The sequence below is a fragment of the Theropithecus gelada genome, unplaced genomic scaffold (assembly GCF_003255815.1).
Source record: "Theropithecus gelada isolate Dixy unplaced genomic scaffold, Tgel_1.0 HiC_scaffold_15877, whole genome shotgun sequence".
Classification (NCBI taxonomy): Eukaryota; Metazoa; Chordata; class Mammalia; order Primates; family Cercopithecidae; genus Theropithecus; species Theropithecus gelada.
In genome coordinates, this window is record NW_020257633.1 from 1,017,124 (window position 1) to 1,035,919 (window position 18,796).

An 18,796-nucleotide genomic window follows, 5' to 3' on the forward strand; every position below is an offset into this window, starting at 1 on the left:
AAACTTTCTGCTTATTTGAGGTATTTTTTCAAGTATCCAGTGAACTCTTGATTTTTTAGCTTGTCTTTTTCATTTTACCTCTTTGCAACTTAGGTATGTCTTTGTGCAACACTTCAAGTGTCTACTTTCCTCCACATTTTCTTCATTCTTATTTGTCCTTGCTTTCTACCTACTTTTTTGCCCCCTCTAACCAACACACAATTCTGACCACAACTACTCCTTACACTGCTATCATTTTCCATCCACCACTTCTCCAAATGACAGCTAGGAAAAAAGCAAACTCCACTGTAAAAGGCATTCTGTTAGGTTAGAAGCCATTGCACACAGTCATTGAATATTTATGTTCATGCATCCAAATTTTCTGGAATATGCAGTTGTTTAAAAAAGGGATTCTCTCTATTCTTTATCCTCCCAGGGAGCAGAGACTATACCTCATGTTTGTGTATTTAATTAAAAAGCCCGCTAAACAGCCTCTCTGAGAATAAGTTTCTTCAAGTGTAAAATAGGGATGATTTTTACCATGCAGAGTTGTTTCTTAATATTTAAATAATGTGTACAAGTCACCATGTATGTGATTGATACATTCAGAACTGGGAAAGGTTAAATAGAAGTATGGATTTGATTCTTAGTAAACAAGGAGGATCTAGTAGGTCCTACTGTATTTGTTCTCTATAGCATCCATTGGTCAGAAAAAGCCCAGATAGTCTGAAAGAGCTATAATTTCAAAAAATCTTTACAAGTGGATTAAAAAATCCCAGAGAAATCACAGTGAAACTGAAGAATATCTAAGTCAAAGAGAATATGCAAACATCCTCCTCTCTGAAAACACAGCATTCAGACATATAATAGACTTTTAAGCAACAAGAAAGTCCAGAAGAAAATTGTAAACCCAACAACAAAATGTATTGTGAGGAACAACTCTAACAATTCTACTAAATGATAAAAGACCATCTGCATGGAACGCTACCAGGTCAGAAGCTGCAGCAACTTAGCTTTTCTAAATTAATTCTCTGAGGTGCCTGGGAGTTGGGTACATAACACATCACAAAACTCATCTAATCCAAGATTAAGAACACATTTTTCTATGAAACACAGGTGAAGCAACTGAATGCTTTATTAAAAGATGATTAGATATTTAAACAAAATTAGAAAAACTATGCATTTTACTTACTGCTTTACTTACTGTAGCTTTTAAAACACTGGTTCAGCAAGGGGTAGGATAACCATGAAGCTTCGTCCAAGAAACATAGGTCCTGAGTATCTGCATTATTAAGCTGACGTTTGGTACTGCTGAAGCATCTTACCAATAAGCAGCCAAAATAAAAGGAATTATCAAGGAATGACTTGTGATGGATTTAATGATTGTCTTTCAGGAATTAAGAGTTTTATGATAAACAAATGGAGTCAAGAAATGTGAATAATTAAGTGGTCAAGAGTGCAAAAAGGATGAGTACACTAAAAATTAAACCCAATCATGTTTCAAAAGTTTAATACCATTTTTTATAAAATTGAACTTGCAGTATTGAATACATGAGTTTATATTTTTGAACCTAAATGACCTTTTACACTTAAATAATTATAGATTGCATGCCAGAAAATGGAATTAGGTTGATGCTAATTTAAATATGTACAATGTAATTCAAACATAAATTCTGAAGAATGTAAGAACTAATAGCATGTACGCCAGCTTTCCCATGACCCAGCCTTCTTCCAGTAGAAATACTGTACTATGAGCCATTTTGTCCAGACAAAAAGGCTCTTCTCATAATATTTTTAGCCATATATAGATAAATTTAAAATAGCATAAGAAGAATCTTTCAGAAATAATTGATGGTAAAATATCCTTATTTTTCATTTTGTATATATTTACAAAAGTATATTTACCTATTTCTGAAAAGAAGAAACATTTAAAATGAAGATAAGCATTATCAAAATAATTGTTTCTTTTATTTACACCATTTTGATAAATAGAATGAAATATCTTACTATAACAGGACCTATATCATGAAAATGCTACAAAAAAGGTCTAGTTTCCACTTGTTATGTAGAGTTATTCAGTTCAATGATCACATTAGGTTTTCCTTTCCAATAGTCATGACATTGGTGGTTTGAAAACGATCTTGGCTTAAATTGACTTTTACTTTCTTTAATGTGAGCTCTTACAACTTCCAGAAATGGAAATAGCAGAGGTTAGGTTTTTATTCATTCAGCAAAATGCATAACTTTTCATTACTGAAAGGCATGTCACGAACATATTGAACAAGTGTTACATGAAATAACTTTGGTAAGAACTACTTCAGGCTGAAATATATGAAGCTGAGATGATTTTGCTTAGAATGATGTATCAAAAAATCAGCAAAAGGAGAAGAAAAGCAATTCTTTATTTTTATCCAAATATATCAGACTTCATAATTTAGTTTCAACAAAAACTTCACCATATATCATCCAAACCAAGACATTGTAAGAGTGAAAGGGAGTGCTACCAATAATTACACAGGTACAACAGGTATAAACTGGAATCTTCCTGGGTAAACTGGGACCTACGATCAACCTAGAAATAAGGGTTAAACTGCAATTACATGCAGAAATCATACCTTTCCCACGCATGTGTGGAAAAGATTAAAAAAAAACACCATTCACTCAGATAAGGTAATTTCAACAACAGTAGCTCTTTCTCATCAGATAGATTTCTGTTCACATATTATCCCTGTCCTAAGCCAGTGACATTTTTCTAAAATAATCAATTTTTACTCCACACAGTTACTTTGCATTATGTTACCCTGTTTTTAATTCTTTTTTTTTTTTTAGATGTTGAGATGGAGTCTTGCTCTGTCACCCAGGCTGGAGTACAGTGGCAGAATCTCGGCTCACTGTAACCTCTGCCTCCCAGGTTCAAGCGATTCTCTTGCCTCAGCTTCCCCAGTAACTGGGATTACAGGTGCCTGCCACCATGCCCAGTTAATTTTTGCATTTTTAGTACAGACGGGATTTCACCATGTTGTCCAGGCTGGTCTTGAACTCCTGACCTCAGGTGATGCCCCAACCTCGGCCTCCCAAAGTACTGGGATTACAGGCGTGAACCACTGCGTCAGGCCTGTTTTCTTCTCTTAACTGATACTTTGTCTGAAGTGGTCTTATTTGTTGTTTGTCTCCTCCCCACTCTCCTTCTGGTATACAGTGTTCATGGTGAGCAACAGCCTCCTCTGACTTAGCTATGTCCAAATCCCCAGGAACTAAAAATGCCTACGACATAGAAGGCATGCAAAAATTTTGTTGAAAGTGTGAATACACTTGGAGAGTTTGTTTTTGGCTCTGTCTTCTCGTTGGTACCAAAGACAAATTAAAATGACTCTCCAAAGTAAATTATGGCTCTATTTAGTTTTAAGTTCTTGGACTAAATGATCTATGCACTTTTTTTCCACTGCTGATCAATATGCCATGCCCTGTGTACCCCTTTCTCTCTCTGTCACTATTTTGTTTCCTACATCCACAAAATAAGAAAGCTTGGTTATCAATGGGTATAGGGCAGTTCGCTCCATTCACAGTGGATGCACACTCAAGATAGATCATTTTGCCAGTAAGAATTCCCTGGTATATGTTTGCACCTACAGAATTTGGTTGATACAGAGGTAGCCAGAAGGTATTATTATAGTCAATGATTTAAGTGATGTATTAATTTGCCAATAATAAAATTATCACAAAATTGTTAAAAAATAGGAAATAATGAGAGCCCAAACTAGCAATTAATGACTTACATATTAATGAGAACTTTTTAAAATTTGGGGCAGACTTAAATTATAAATACTTAAGTTTTATAGGAAAACCCATGATATTCTGTTAAGGAGCACTTTTACATTTTCATAAAAGTCTCTGCATTCCAAATTTTTATTTTGAAAATGTTCTACTGATCACTAGTTTTGATTCCTGCTTATAAGTCATAAATATCAGACTTCAGGATTAGAAAAAACAGTACTGTTAAAATTATTTGGGTAGACCAGGGATCCAAGACACCAATAAAATCAGTGTTCACCAAAAAACTGTGTGTAAGATATCTTCAATTTATCTAATTTTAATTTCTCTCTGGTCTGTGCAAAAACTTCCTCCTGAACTATAAGTGACAGGCATGGGATAGGTTCCCCAGGTGAGGAAAAAGTCTATCCTGTTACAACAAATGCCATAAACAAGAAAACAGAATTAAAAAGAGACTCAATTAGACATACATATTTTAAGCATAAATATTTATCATCTGTTTCATTGCACTGTCATGTCTTCTTAAAATGATTGGTCTTTAAAATGGACAAAATTTCCAGAAAAGGAATGAAAATGTTTCCAATTTAGTCAGTTTGAAACAGGGACCATTAATTGTATAACTTCACACAGATTCTGATATATTCAATATAACCTGGCTGCTGTCTAATAACACGATTCAGTGTTTGTTCAGAGCTCATCTTTGTATTAGATCATATACAAAATAGATTTCCAGATTTTAATTAGTCTAGGAAAGGAATAATTCTCAAATTAATCAATAATTATTTCTCCCCAGTACTAGCAACTTTTAAAAATCATAAGAAATGTTCGGTGCTATACTGAGTACTGGTATGCTCTAAAGTTTACAATTTAAACATGTAATGGTTATATTTTTGCAGGGCCATAGATAGCACAAACTTGTGTGATTCTCTCATATAAAATACAATTGAAAGCCTCCCAGGACCTTAAACAGCAGAAAACATTAAATCAGATTTTAAAATGACAAAAATTTAAGGCTAAAATATTTGGTATTAATAATTAATGCCAGTAGCCTTCCTACTCTAATAAAGTAAACATGCACAAGAACTACAACTTTGAACAAAACATCACAATTTTATCAGATATATATGTATGTATGTATGTATGTGTATGTATGTGTATATATATGTATATGTGTGTATACATACACACACACACAGACATATATTTAGTTTTATCGCCCTGAAAACTATTCACTCATGTTTGGCTTAATATATATGTTAGAAATGTCGGGGAGAGTATTTCCCCTTTAAATATATATATATATATATTTTTCCAGAATATACAATATAAATATGCCATATATAAATCATGCCATAAAACTAAATGCAAAATTTGCACATTATTGCATGCTTGATGTGATAATACATGCCCGTTAATAACTTCCTTATGATGTCCTCCCTCCGTAACTGTTGCTTTCTGCACATTAGCAATACTTGGGAAAGGAAGGGTTCTCAAATATGCTTGTAGAACTGGGAGGAAAATATACTTTCAGATTCCTTAGGGAGAATTACCTCATCGCCAAATATTGGACTATTACTAAATCAAACATTAAATAATGCCTAAGGGAGTGCTTTGTTATGTGAAGCGATCAGAGTTCATTTTTCTTAATTTGGCTGGAAGGTTCCCTTCCATCCTAGCTGCTCCTCCAGCCATCTTTTGAAGCTTTGGTGGCAAATCAGCCACAGACTGGCTCATGGGATCAGATAACATCTTGGTGGTTTTAGATACCAGTTTTTCTTCTGAGTTGCCCGGAACTGAACTTATTCGTTGAAGTTTCATGGGCAAGTCTCCCAAGCTGTAGGCTTTTTCTGAAGTTGTAGAACTCATCCTCAAGAGTTTTTTGGGAAAGTCTTCTCTTCCAGTAATTTTCTGCAGCTTAGATGGTAGTTTTGTAGTAATATCATCTAGTCCATCTAAGCATTCCACAGAATTATGTCTTTCTTTGCTGTTAGTTATGGCTGGTGCTATTAAAGGGGATGACATGAGAAGCATTTCCTCCTGCTCTTTCACACTGTAAGGTGGGGTGGGGACTTCAAATGTTGCATGGAACTGGGAGTAATCAACTTTAAAGAATCCCTCTTCTAAGGAAATTACAGGAAAAAAACGGTGACCCCAAAGAACTTCATCTTCAGTATATGATGTTCGAGCTTGACAAGTCATCCCTACAAGAAAAGAGAAAATTCTTGATAAATTATACATAGTGGAAGCACATGTAAAGCTGGTTTGGCCTAAATAATTCATTTCACTTTCTTATCTAGGTTTTGGACTGTTTATCTGAAGCCTGAATAATAGAATAGATTAAAAGTTGTACTCTAAGTTAATAGCTTTGATACATAGAAGGACGATGCATCATTACATAAATATTAACCACAAACCAAAAGCAGAAGTAGCATAGAATAATTTCAGAACATACGTGTCCCTATAAGGAGATAAGTGGAAAAATTATGTAACAATTTTTCATCATTTAAGAAACAGTGTCATAAATAAAGCAAATCTGACATTGAATCTAAACTTTAATACTGTGTAAACTTAGAAAATATATTTAACTGAGTATCACTTTATTCTTCTGCAGAGTAAAGCACTGTCAACAACACCTGTCTCACAATGTTGCTGTGACCATGGAATAACACATACAGAAATGTAAAATTTGTCATATAATATCTACAATAGGTGACTCCGTTAATGAGAGCTTACCTTTTTCTCTTTACCTAGCAAAGGCTTGCTATGGGGCGGGGGGCGGGGGGGAGGGGCGCGGGGGGCAGGAGGACAAAAGGTAACTCTCCCAAGTATTTGCTAAACCAATAAAAGGTAGTACTATTTACATGCTAGAAAAAGAAAAGCCATTATGGTGGTTCCATTCTTTTGCATCTGTAAGGCCAGAATAAACTTTTGCTCAAGTTTCAGAAATCCATACGCTAAAATCAGTGATCTGGGCCATGTGATGTATCAAGTTGCACTCTTGCTCTAGGAATATCTGGACCCGGATGCTGGCTATCAGATGTAAATTTTTTCAGTTTATCAATTATGTTCCTTGAATATCATTTGCCTCATGGTATTCTAATTTACTCAATTTTGTTCTCTTCATAAATCATTTATTTCGATTGTGTTACAATCAAATCAGTCAACTTGTGAATATTCATTTTGTGAAGACTGGAAGTACAGGAATAAATTAAAAACATGTATCAAGTTTCTGTCTCATGTTAGTCAAAAGACATGATTTTCTGTAAGTAGTAAAATTCACCAATTTCTCTACTTTAATAGAAGTCTATCAGACTTCTATTAAAGGCTATTAAAATGTAAGATAATGATGAATTTTAAAAATCATCCCTTCAATAATTAAGTGTAATTTAAATAAATGATGATAGTTTTTCTTCATTCATTTCAATTCTCCCCCATCCATTATAAGTAATTTCTATTGTTTTTGAGCGTGGCATAGTTTGGAGGAAGGGATGTCTGTCTTTTTTCTAACTGACTAGCAATCACACATACAATACATATAGATAATTAGGATATAATGCGTAATTAAGAAGCCACATTTGAATCCTTCCAAAATCTTGCCTTATGAAAATTGTTGGATATTACCAAAGAATTAGTTACCACTATATACTATTTTTTATGACAGTTTTAAAATAAACTCATGTAGAAAATTAGTATCTATCATGTGACTAGCACTGTGTTAGGTGCTCTCTCTCTTCTTCCCTCTTTTTTTTTTTTTCCATTCTAATCCTTAGTATGGTCCTGTTAAGAAGATATTCTTGTATGTATTTTAAAAACAAGGAATTTAGTGCTCAGAGAGGTTAAGTCTCTTGACCTTTCTTGAGCACAGATCTAATAAGCTATAGAGAAAAAATGTATCATCCTATTTATGTGTGTGTGTGTGTGTGTGTGTGTGTGTAATTGTCATTGTTATTTTACTTTGCTGTAATGTCTCTAATATTTTAGTTAGGAATGCAGTTATCACTTAAACTCTGTAATGGTGCAAATCTGACCATGATCAAATATCCGTGTTTATAATCAATTTTATGTGAGGAATAGCTCCAGACACATTTATATATAAGACAATAAAATGAGTTTTAAAATATGAAGTGTAAACACACACATAGCAGCATTCCGTATTTTCTAATAACTTTCTGGCCTCTAAGTATTTCATAAGAAAAATCATAGATTATCACTTAATCAGGAAAAATAAACGTATTTCCTGATGTATCTACTTGGTTTTATTTTGAGAAATTTAAAGATAAAGAAAAGTATCTAGAATAAAGAATAAATATCTGATGTTATTGTTAAGAAATAATAAAACAAATAATGTGGAAGTGCCTTATATTTTCTCCCTAAAAGCAACCACTGTCATTTTAAGTCTTTCCCATCCAAGACATTAATTTAAATTTGAGAAAAAAGACTATATTTTTACTAAGTGATAATACTGCCTTACAATCTTTTTTATTTTTATGTTTTCAAGATGAGGTCTCTGTCGCCCAGGCTGCAGTGCAATGGCACGATCTCAGTTCATTGCAGCCTCGACCTCCCTGGGATCAGGTGATCCTCCCACCTCGGCCTCCCAAGTAGCTGTATTTTTTTGTAGAGACAGGGTTTTGCCATGTTACTCAGGCTCATTTTGAACCCAGCCATTTTTTTAATTTTAAAAACTTCTTTCATTGAAAATTGATGTCAGGCAGAATTATCCTAAGTGAGGTCACATACTTAATATCATTCAGTGTCTTAAAATGTAAGGAAAGTTTGTAAGTTTGTCCTTTGATTAATATAAATACATATTAACATCAAGTTAAAGTAAATTCAGGTTATGAAGTCTGTTCAATTATTTCTAACAATCACAAAGTAAATTTTGAAATAAAATTTGATGATATCGCCATCTTAGCCCATTTCATTTTGGTGGTCTTTGTTTTTTTACATTGGGAAAATAATATTAAATAAGAAATCAAAATTTTGCCCCTGCTTTTACCATGACAATTGGGAAAATAAAGTCTTATAAAATGTTAACACTGGGAAAACAGGCCATCAATTATTAAGTTACTTAAAGTGCTACGACATCTACAGTGGAAACGTGTGTTAAAATGTTTGTTGGCATTAAAATACTTGTAATGATTGTTACTGAAATGCCAATGCATGATTTCGACTGAAAAGGAAGGTGGAGAATCTATTTTACTATATAAAATTAACTTTACTTATTTTCCCAGCAAACTCACATACATGAGGCAACATCTGAAACATAATTAAAAAGTTTATGAATTTGGCTGTCAATGTCACTATTAAATAGCTTGTGAAAATTACCTAAAGCTCTCTCGCCCTGTTTTCTCGTTTATAAATTAGGCATAACAACATATCTTCTCTTAGAAACCTACTGAGAGTTTGAAAGTAAAAGACATAGAACCTTGCTTGCTGTGTAGGCAATGCCCATTAATGACTAGTGTTTTTATTGTTCTATACTAGTCACTTGCATTTCCTGTTCTTCCTGAAAATTAGTAAGGTGACTTAATATGTGTGAGAAATTTTTACATTTTTGTAATTTATCCCATATGAGTAATATAGAAAATTAAGAATTAAGTTTAAAAGTCACTGGCTATGATATAACATTTTTTTTTTTTCCAGATGGGATCTTGTCCTGCCACCCAGGCTGGAGTGCAGTGGTGGGATCACAGCTCACTGTAGCCTCAAACCCCTGGGCTCAAGCAATCTTCTTGCCTGTTGCTCCCAAGTAGCTGGTATTACAGGCATGAGCCACCAAGTCTGGCTAATTTTTAATTTTTTGTAGTGATGGGGTCTCACAAAAGGCTGCTCTCAAATTCCTGGCATCAAGTGATCCTCTCAGTTCAGCCTCCCAAATCACAGGCTGCTCTCAAATTCCTGGCCTCAAGTGATCCTCCCACCTGAACCTCCCAAAGTGCTGGAATTACAGGTATAAGCCATTATGCCCGGCCAGTAATTTGCTTTTAAAATTGTCAGACAATTAAACATTCAAAATATTTAAAAATATAGAAAAAAGTTATATTACTCATATTTCCAGCTTTTAGGGTTTCTCAACATTTTCCACCTAACTATCCCTAATAGCAGAGGAGACTAAGTATGGACATATGGGGTGTATTAAAAGGCTTGCAGCAAGCAGAATGGCTAAAATCAATGTTAATACTATGTTAAACATGCCAAGAACATTTGCCAGCACCTTAACCTTTGTTTGTTTTTCTACTGTTCCTGTCCTACTTTCATTAGATGTAGGTACCCAAATAGCAGACATTTCCAATTCACAATCATAGTTTTAAAATCTGGTTTCATCTCAGGTTTTATGAATTTGCAATCAATACATGGATAAGGATATGGAAGATTTATAAATTGGATAACAGAAAAATGTCTATGTTTGCCAATCTGCATCTTAGACAATGAACTAAGATAAATATAATTGAGAGAGTACTTCTTTTTGCAAAAGTTATCCCAAAATGGTGATGAAAAAATAAAATGCAAATTTCAACTGAGAAGATTTAAAGTAGATATCATTATGGTTTCTAAGAACATGCATGTATCATTTCATTCTTCCTTCTAGAATTAGAATGCTTTATATTTCTTATTCTAATTAAAGTTATTTTAAAATAATCCATGCTTAGATTCATAACTGGAAATGCCATTTGAATTAAAATAAATGCAAGTGACTACTATTATTCAAAGGGTACTATGCGATTGCACCTCTTAGCCAGCAACACAACTGTTTGCATGTTTTAACCAGATTCCAGACTTGAACAAATGTGGTGAAAATCAACACGAGCTCATCTCTGTGGAAACTGGCAAAGCAACAGATGCTGCTACTGGAAATAGCTGGAACTTTTGAATCCTTAGATAAAAAAAATTTTGTATAAAGAAAAAAAAGATTTATTCTGTGCATTGCATTGCAATATTCACAGATTTAAAAGGGTATATATTACTGTTTAGTGTAATTTATTCCAGTATCAGCATGTCCATTTAAAATGGTAGAAGCAACATAGTCTAACCTCTTTATTTTTGACATTTTCCTTTCCTGACTCTGCCTTTAAACTGAACTAAGTTCATCCTTTTAACTGAATTAAACATTCATTCAAAGAACAGATCTGTGGAAGGTTTTAAAGTGAAAATGACAAAGTGAGTTGTTATTTGACAAGTCCTTAATTAAACTTTCAGGATATCTCTAACTCAGTTATTTTCCATTGTTTCTCCTAGCTGGAGATGGTGGATGTGTCACTCACACAAAAGGGGCACAATATGGTTAAAAACAATGTAACTACAGGCCAATAGGGAATGTCTGAATGCTGTGACACAGAAAGTATCACACAATCAATAACTTCTGCACATGGAGGCTTTATCTAAACCTTACCCAATATAGATGTGTTTGGGGGAGGTTGGGGGAGAGAAGAAAGGGAAGGAGGAAAGATGGATAGAAGGATAGAGAGAATCAGAGCCAGAGAGAGAAAGAGAGAGGAGAGAGAGCAAAAGAGCATTCTCCTGTAATGGTGGCTGTGGCTGTGTTTTGTCACACATACGTTAAACAAAAGCAGAAAAAAAAAGAGCAAATCCCCTTCAGTTAAGCCATGTGGTAATAATGTCTCTATAGGATTATATGTCAAGTATCTCTGTAAACACTATTTACAAGTTGTCTTTAATCCTCACAACTCCTCGAGGAAGAGACTGTTATCCCCCTTCCTGTTTTCTAGAGGTGGAAACTGAGTCACAGAGGGATACAAGATAGTAGGATCCCATAAAGTTGAAGCAGCTGGAAATTGAACATAAGAAATCAGGCTTGAGGATTCATGCTCTTAATCCTGTCTCTCTATCAAGTAGTACTGTGTAGGCAAAAGAAGAAACAAAAGAGAGTTTAGCACTAGTAATATAATTAATGAATATTCAAATTAAAGTGTCAACTTTTGGGTACAAGAGCATCAAGTCTGTGATTTTGTGGTCAAGGGGACCAGAGGTGACACAATAAAAATAAAAGCAAGTGATGAAAGAAATGAACCTTTCTTCAGGGATGAACACCAGAGGCACTCTGCACAACTCCCTGGAGTAAGTACTGTGGTGTCAGACAACCATGGGGCCGCGTCCCAGCTCTAGCACCTATGCTGTTTAACTTTGGGACGGTGCTTTGCTTCTCTGAACCCCCGTTTTCCTAATCTTGATAATAATAATAATAATAGTACTTGTATTCTAGGATAATTGGAATAATTTTATGAGATATTGTATGCAATGTGTTTAGCAAATGTCTTAATAAATATTAGTGATATTTATTGTAGCTGCTATTACATGTGGAAAAAGTATGGGAAACCAATTGATGAGTGAATTTTTAAGAATTAAAATAATGAATGAATCATCTTCCTACTGGATGGGAAAAATAAATATTCGCTCATGTGACTGTTGGTTAAAATTGCTAATTATAAACATAAAAATCATAGTGGTGATAATAATTACATGTTGAGTAACAATGTACCAAGTAGTGTGCTATATATAGGTTTTATATATTTCATCTCACTATCTCATAAAGGCAAAACTATAAATAAGATTTTATTATTTTCATATTTCCAGGAGAAGGATAGAGCTTGAAATTTCAAGTAACAGAGAGTAAACAGCAGAGCTAAGTCCAGAACTCATACTGATTCCCAAACCTAAGCTCTTAACAAATAACTTTACTATCTAATGACTTCCTTAGTGAAAGCATATTAAACTGAAACATAGAATTAAAAATTAATATTATTTGTACAAATATATACAGGTGGTATATGTGTATGTGTATATACATATATTTGAGTTATTAGTTATTAAGTAAATTGTACACTGTTCGTTTCTAGTGTGGGATCCAGATTTCTTAATTACTTTCCTGAATAAACAAAACCTTTTGGTATCACTATAAGGATCTGAAGCAAAGAGATTCTATAGGACAATGCTAGCTGATATTCTGGTATCCACAGTAAGCAGGTCATATCAGCCCTAGAGGCCAGTTGCAGAGAGGGTAAAGCATCGGTTTTAATGCCAGATGCACCTAACATCAAACACTGAATCCCAGCTCCACCAGTAATTAATACGTGACCTTAAAAAAACTAATACATCTCTTTAAGCTTTAGTTTCATTATCTGTAAATTAAGGCCCATCCTAATTTCACATGAAGATTGTGAGAATTAAATGAAATTAAGTGACATATGTGAACTACATGCACAATAAATATTGATAATTTTTTCCCAGAAGAATCCTTAAATACAGGCTATATGACTACAACTTTAATTTACACAGGCACATACACAGAAGAAAAAAACCGGAAAATTTAACCAAATAACATATTAGTTTTTTTCCCTAAATCTATTCTATTATTTTCTTCAAATTGGCAGTTGTTTCAATAAATGAATCAGCTAATAGCGTAGCATGCAGAGCATGTTGTATATCACCAAGTAACTTCTTAGTCCACTCTACATATTGCCCTGAGGATTACTAAATGAGGACTATAGCTGTTTCTTCTCTAAGGTACTTCCAAAATTTCACCCATCTCCCAAGATATATTAACTATAACACTAACTTGGCATTCTCTGCATGTTCTCTATTGCGTTGTACTGAGCTGAACCCAAATGCAAAGTATAAACTTTCTGAAGAAGCTTATGATGTTTTTATTTTTAAATCTTGTTTATAAAACACAAAGACGCTGCATACAATACAGTTCAACAATATAAGGTTACTGGCAACAGGCTCTTTTGAGATATAGGTTGCAAAGTCATTAAGAATACATAAATTGCTTCTAGAAACTGCAGTTTTCAAAAAGATGGAATCTCTTTATCTCCACATATTCTGCTCAAAATAGACTTTTAGTGAGGAGTAGAAGGTTCTGGCATGCATTCAACTCAATATTATCCTCTATTATTTACAAGCACTTGGTCTTACAACGTGTTCTCAGACATCAGTTTGCCACTACTGTTCAAGCTAGGTCAAAGAATTTTAAAAAACTAAAAATACAAAAGAAGAAAAGCCCAGTTATATTTGTCAGAAAATAAAGCTTCAGTAAGAATTTTATAAACAAATATTTCAAATACAATACTTAAGGTTTCTAAATTCCCAGAACAAAAGAAAAAACAGATTTTTAGCAATGATTAACAGAACACAACGTTAGATGTTCTAAAAGGAAGATAAGTGCAGATGCTAAAGGTTCACGGTCAGGTAGAAAACATGACAGAAACTTCACAATTGTATTGCTGAAAATAGATTTAGGAGAGACAGGGAAAAATTAAGCAAAAAAACATGGGCTTTGAATATAAACTTGAGATTGTTCCTGTTTGGATATCTCACTGTTAGTAAGACCTTGGGCATGTTATAATTATCCGAACCTTGATTGCTATAAAATATGGGTAGTAGTACCATATAAAATATATAATGTATATGGTTATTGTGACTATAAATGATATAACCTAATTATGGGCCTACTATATTAGCTGGTAAATAATAAAGGTTCAATCATTGATCACTATTATCAGTCATGATTATTAAGTTTCCAATTAATTAAAAGATTAGTTCAGATATATTTTAAATAATTCTTTAGTGATCATCTAATTTCTCAGAAACAGATCAATGCATAGAATAATTTTCACTAAGTTAATTTCTGGCAACTTGATACAGACTATGTTGTCTATATTTATCTGGAATACGAGGAAGTGTATATAAACTGAGTAAAACAAACATGAGGAACTGAGCCCAATTTACTATCACTGTCAACCTGGCCTGCTCTGAACAAATTTGACTTAACTTTGTAGTAACTAACTTTGTAGTAACTACTTTCTTCAAAATATAATTGATTTATCTGCTGTGTTGACAAAGCACTACCTTTAACTCTCTACTCTTACTTCAATTAGAAGCATTGCAGAATTTGCCAAATTCACTTTCTTTCTTTTTTTTTTTTTTTTTCTGAGACAGAGTCTCACTGTGACGCCCAGGCTGGAGTGCAGTGGCACCATATTGGCTCACTGCAACCTCCACCTCCCAGGTTCAAGTGATTCTCCTGCCTCAGCCTCCTGAGTAGCTAGGACTACAGGCACATGCCACCATGCCCAGCTAATTTTTGTGTTTTCAGTAGAGAAGGGGTTTCACCATACTGACCAGGCTAGTCTTGAACTTCTGATCTCAAGTGATCCACCCGCCTCAGCCTCCCAAAGTGTTGAGATTACAGGCGTGAGCCACCGCACACAGCCCAAATTCACTTTCAACTGATTATTATTACTTAATAATAATCGAACAGTGGAACAGTGGAAATGTCCCAGTCTCCTCACACCTTTTTCTGCTTTCTCCTTATGATATTTATTAAAGCATGTTTCTTTGCATTGTTAATTATAGAATAAAAGCAATAGCTGCCTCAATAAATTCATGCTATTGTTTTCCCCAGTAAGATACAATTTTTAGCTTTCAAAATATCTTTACTATCTAACTACAATATAATATAACTATTGTTGAAAGATACTCCATAAGACTGACATCAGAAAAGATATTTTTCAGGCCCAGTGTGGTGGCTCACACCTGTAATCCCAGCACTTTGGGAGGCCAAAGTGGGTGGATCACTCGAGTTCAGGAGTTCGAGACCAGCCTAAACAACATGTTAAAACCCCATTTCTACTAAAAATATAAAAATCAGCCAAGCGTGGTGGCACGTGTCTCTAATCCCAGCTACTTGGGAGGCTGAGGCATCAGAATCGCTTGAACCCAAGAGGCAGAGGTTGCAGTGAGCTGAGATTATGCCACTGCATTCCAACCTGGCAGACCTTGCAGACTCTGTCTCAAAAAATACATTTTTTTTTTCAAAAGAAAAATAGAATAAATTTCTGGCTTAAGGCATTCCAAAATGGCCGAATAGGAACAGCTCTGGTCTACAGCTCCCAATGTGATCGACGCAGAAGATGGGTGATTTCTTCATTTCCAACTGAGGTACCTGGTTCATGTCATTGGGACTGGGTGGATAGTGGGTCTAGCCCACGGAGGGTGAGTTGAAGCAGGACAGGATGTCGCCTCACCCAGGAAATGCAAGGAGTTGGGGGATTTCACTTTCCTAGCTGTGGGAAGCTATGACAGACTACCTGGAAGTGCCCAAATACTGCACTTTTCCAAAGCTCTTAGCAACCAGCAGACAAGGTGATTCTCTCCTGTGCCTGGCTTGGTGGGTCCCACGCCCACAGAGCCTTGCTGACTGCTAGCACAGCAGTCTGAGATCAATCTGCGAGGCGGCAGCCTGGCTCGGGGAAGGGCATCTGCCATTGCTGAGACTTGAGTAGATAAACAAAGGGGCCGGGAAGCTTGAACTGGGCAGAGCCCACCACAGTTCAACAAGGCCTACTGCCTCTAGACTCCACCTCTGTGGGCAGGGCATAGCTGAACAAAAGGCAGCAGACAACTTCTGCAGACTTAAACATCCCTGTTTGAAAGCTCTGAAGAGAGCAGTGGTTCTCTCAGCACGGCGTTTGAGCTATGAGAATGTACAGACTGCCTCCTCAAGTGGCTCCCTGAACCCTGTGTAGCCTGACTGGGAGACACCTCCCAGTAGGGGCTGAGAGCCACCTCACAGAGGCGGCTACCCCTCTGGGACAAAGCTTCCAGAGGAAGAATCAGGCAGCAATATTTACTGTTCTGCAATATTTGCTTTTCTGCAGCCTCTGCTGGTGATACCCACGCAAACAGGGTCTGGAGTGGATCTCCAGCAATCTCCAACAGACCTGCAGCTGAGGGGCCTGACTGACAGAAGGAAAACTAACAAACAGAAAGGAATAGCATCATCATCAACAAAAAGGTCATCTACACCAAAACCCCATCTGTAGCTCACCAACATCAAAGACCAAAGGTAGATAAAACCACAAACATGGGGAGAAACCATAGCAGAAAAGCTGAAACTTCTAAAAATCAGAGGGCCTCTTCTCCTCCAAAGGATTGCAGCTCCTCGCCAGCAATGGAACAAAGCTGGAGGGAAAATGACTTTGATAAGTTGACAGAAGTAGGCTTCAGAAGGTCGGTAATAACAAACTTCTCTGAGCTAAAGGGGGATGTTCGAACCCAATGCAAGGAAGCTAAAAACCTTGAAAAAAGATTAGACAAATGGGTAACTAGAAAAAAAACAGTGTAGAGGAGACCTTAAAAGACCTGATGGAGGTGAAATCCATGGCATGAGAACTTCGTGACATATGCACAAGCTTCAGTAGCTGATTTGATCAAGTGGAAGAAAGGGTATCAGTGATTGAAGATCAAAATAATGAAATAAAATGTGAAGATAAGGTTAGAGAAAAAAGAATAAAAAGAAACTAACAAAGCCTCCAACAAATATGGGACTATGTGAAAAGACCAAATCTACATTTGATTGGTGTACCTGAAAGTGATGGGGAGCATGGAACCAAGTTGGAAAACACTCTTCAGGATATTACCCAGGAGAACTTCCCCAACCTAGCAAGGCAGGCCAACATTCAAATTCAGGAAATACAGAGATCACCACAAAGATACTCCTTGAGAAGAACAACACCAAGACACATAATTGTTAGATTCACCAAGGTTGAAACAAAGGAAAAAATGTTAAAGGCAGCCAGAGAAAAAGGTCGAGTTACCCACAAAGGGAAGCCCATCAGACTAACGGTGGATCTCTCAGCAGAAACTCTACAAGTCAGAAGAGTGTGGGGGCCAATATTCAACATTCTTAAAGAAAAGAATTTTAAACCCAGAATTTCATATCCAGCCAAACTAAGCTTCATAAGTGAAGGAGAAATAAAATCCTTTACAGACAAGCAAATGCTGAGAGATTTTGTCACCACCAGGCCTGCCCTACAAGAATTCCTGAAGGAAGCACTAACATGGAAAGAAATAACCAGTACAAGTCACTGCAAAAACTGACCAAATTGTAAAGATCATTGATGCTATGAAGAAACTGCATCAATTAATGGGCAAAATAACCAGTGAACATCATAATGACAGGATCATACTCACACATAACAATATTAACCTTAAATGTAAATGGACTACCTGCCCCAGCTAAAAGACTCAGACTGGCAAATTGGAGAGAGTCAAGACCCATCAGTGTGCTGTATTCAGGAGACCCATCTCATGTGTAAAGACGCACATAGGCTCAAAATAAAGGGATGGAGGAAGATCCACCAAGCAAATGGAAAGAAAAAAAAAAGGGCAAGGGTTGCAATCCTAGTCTCTGATAAAACAGACTTCAAACCAACAAAGATCAAAAGAAACAAAGAAGGTCATTACATAATGGTAAAGGGATCAATTCAAGAAGAAGAGCTAACTATCCAAAATATATATGCATCCAATACAGGAGCACCCAGATTCATAAAGCAAGTCCTTAGAGACCTACAAAGAGACTTAGATTCCCATACAATAATAATGGGAGACTTTAACACTCCACTGTCAATATTAGACATATCAACGAGACAGAAGGCTAACAAGGATATCCAGGACCTGAACTCAGCTCTGCAACAAGCAGACCTAATAGACATCTACAGAACTCTCCACCCCAAATCAACAGAATATACATTCTTCTCAGCACCACCTCACATTTATTCTAAAATTGACCGCATAATTGGAAGTAAACCACTCCTCAGCAAATGTGAAAGAATAGAAATCACAACAAACTGTCTCTCAGACCACAGTGCAATCAAATTAGAACTCAGCATTAATAAACTCCCTCAAAACTGCACAACTACATGGAAACTGAACAACCTGCTCCTGAATGACTACTGGGTAAATAACGAAATGAAGGCAGAAATAAAGATGTTCTTTGAAACCAATGAGAACAAAGACAAAATGTACCAGAATCTCTGGGACACATTTAATGCAATGTGTACCCAGGGCCTGCCGTGGGGTGAGGGGAGGGGGGAGGGATAGCATTAGGAGATATACCTAATGTAAATGACGATTTAATGGGTGCAGCACACCAACATGGCACATGTATACATATGTAACAAACCTGCATGTTGTGCACATGTACCCTAGAACTTAAAGTATAATTAAAAATAAATAAATAAAT

The 18,796-nt window shown here is 35.7% G+C and overlaps 1 protein-coding gene across 1 annotated transcript; it reads right to left on the reverse strand.

The window, feature by feature from the left end:
• Positions 1 to 4,707: 4,707 nt before the first annotated feature.
• Positions 4,708 to 11,827, reverse strand: LOC112617096 (G protein-activated inward rectifier potassium channel 1-like). The gene is made up of 2 exons (XM_025373813.1): positions 11,803 to 11,827; positions 4,708 to 5,951 (listed from the first exon to the last, which is right to left on the reverse strand). Exon 2 carries the CDS (start codon positions 5,947 to 5,949, stop codon positions 5,365 to 5,367), a length of 585 nt encoding a protein of 194 aa, XP_025229598.1. The 5' UTR covers positions 5,950 to 5,951; positions 11,803 to 11,827; the 3' UTR covers positions 4,708 to 5,364.
• Between the last annotated feature and the right edge of the window lie 6,969 nt (positions 11,828 to 18,796).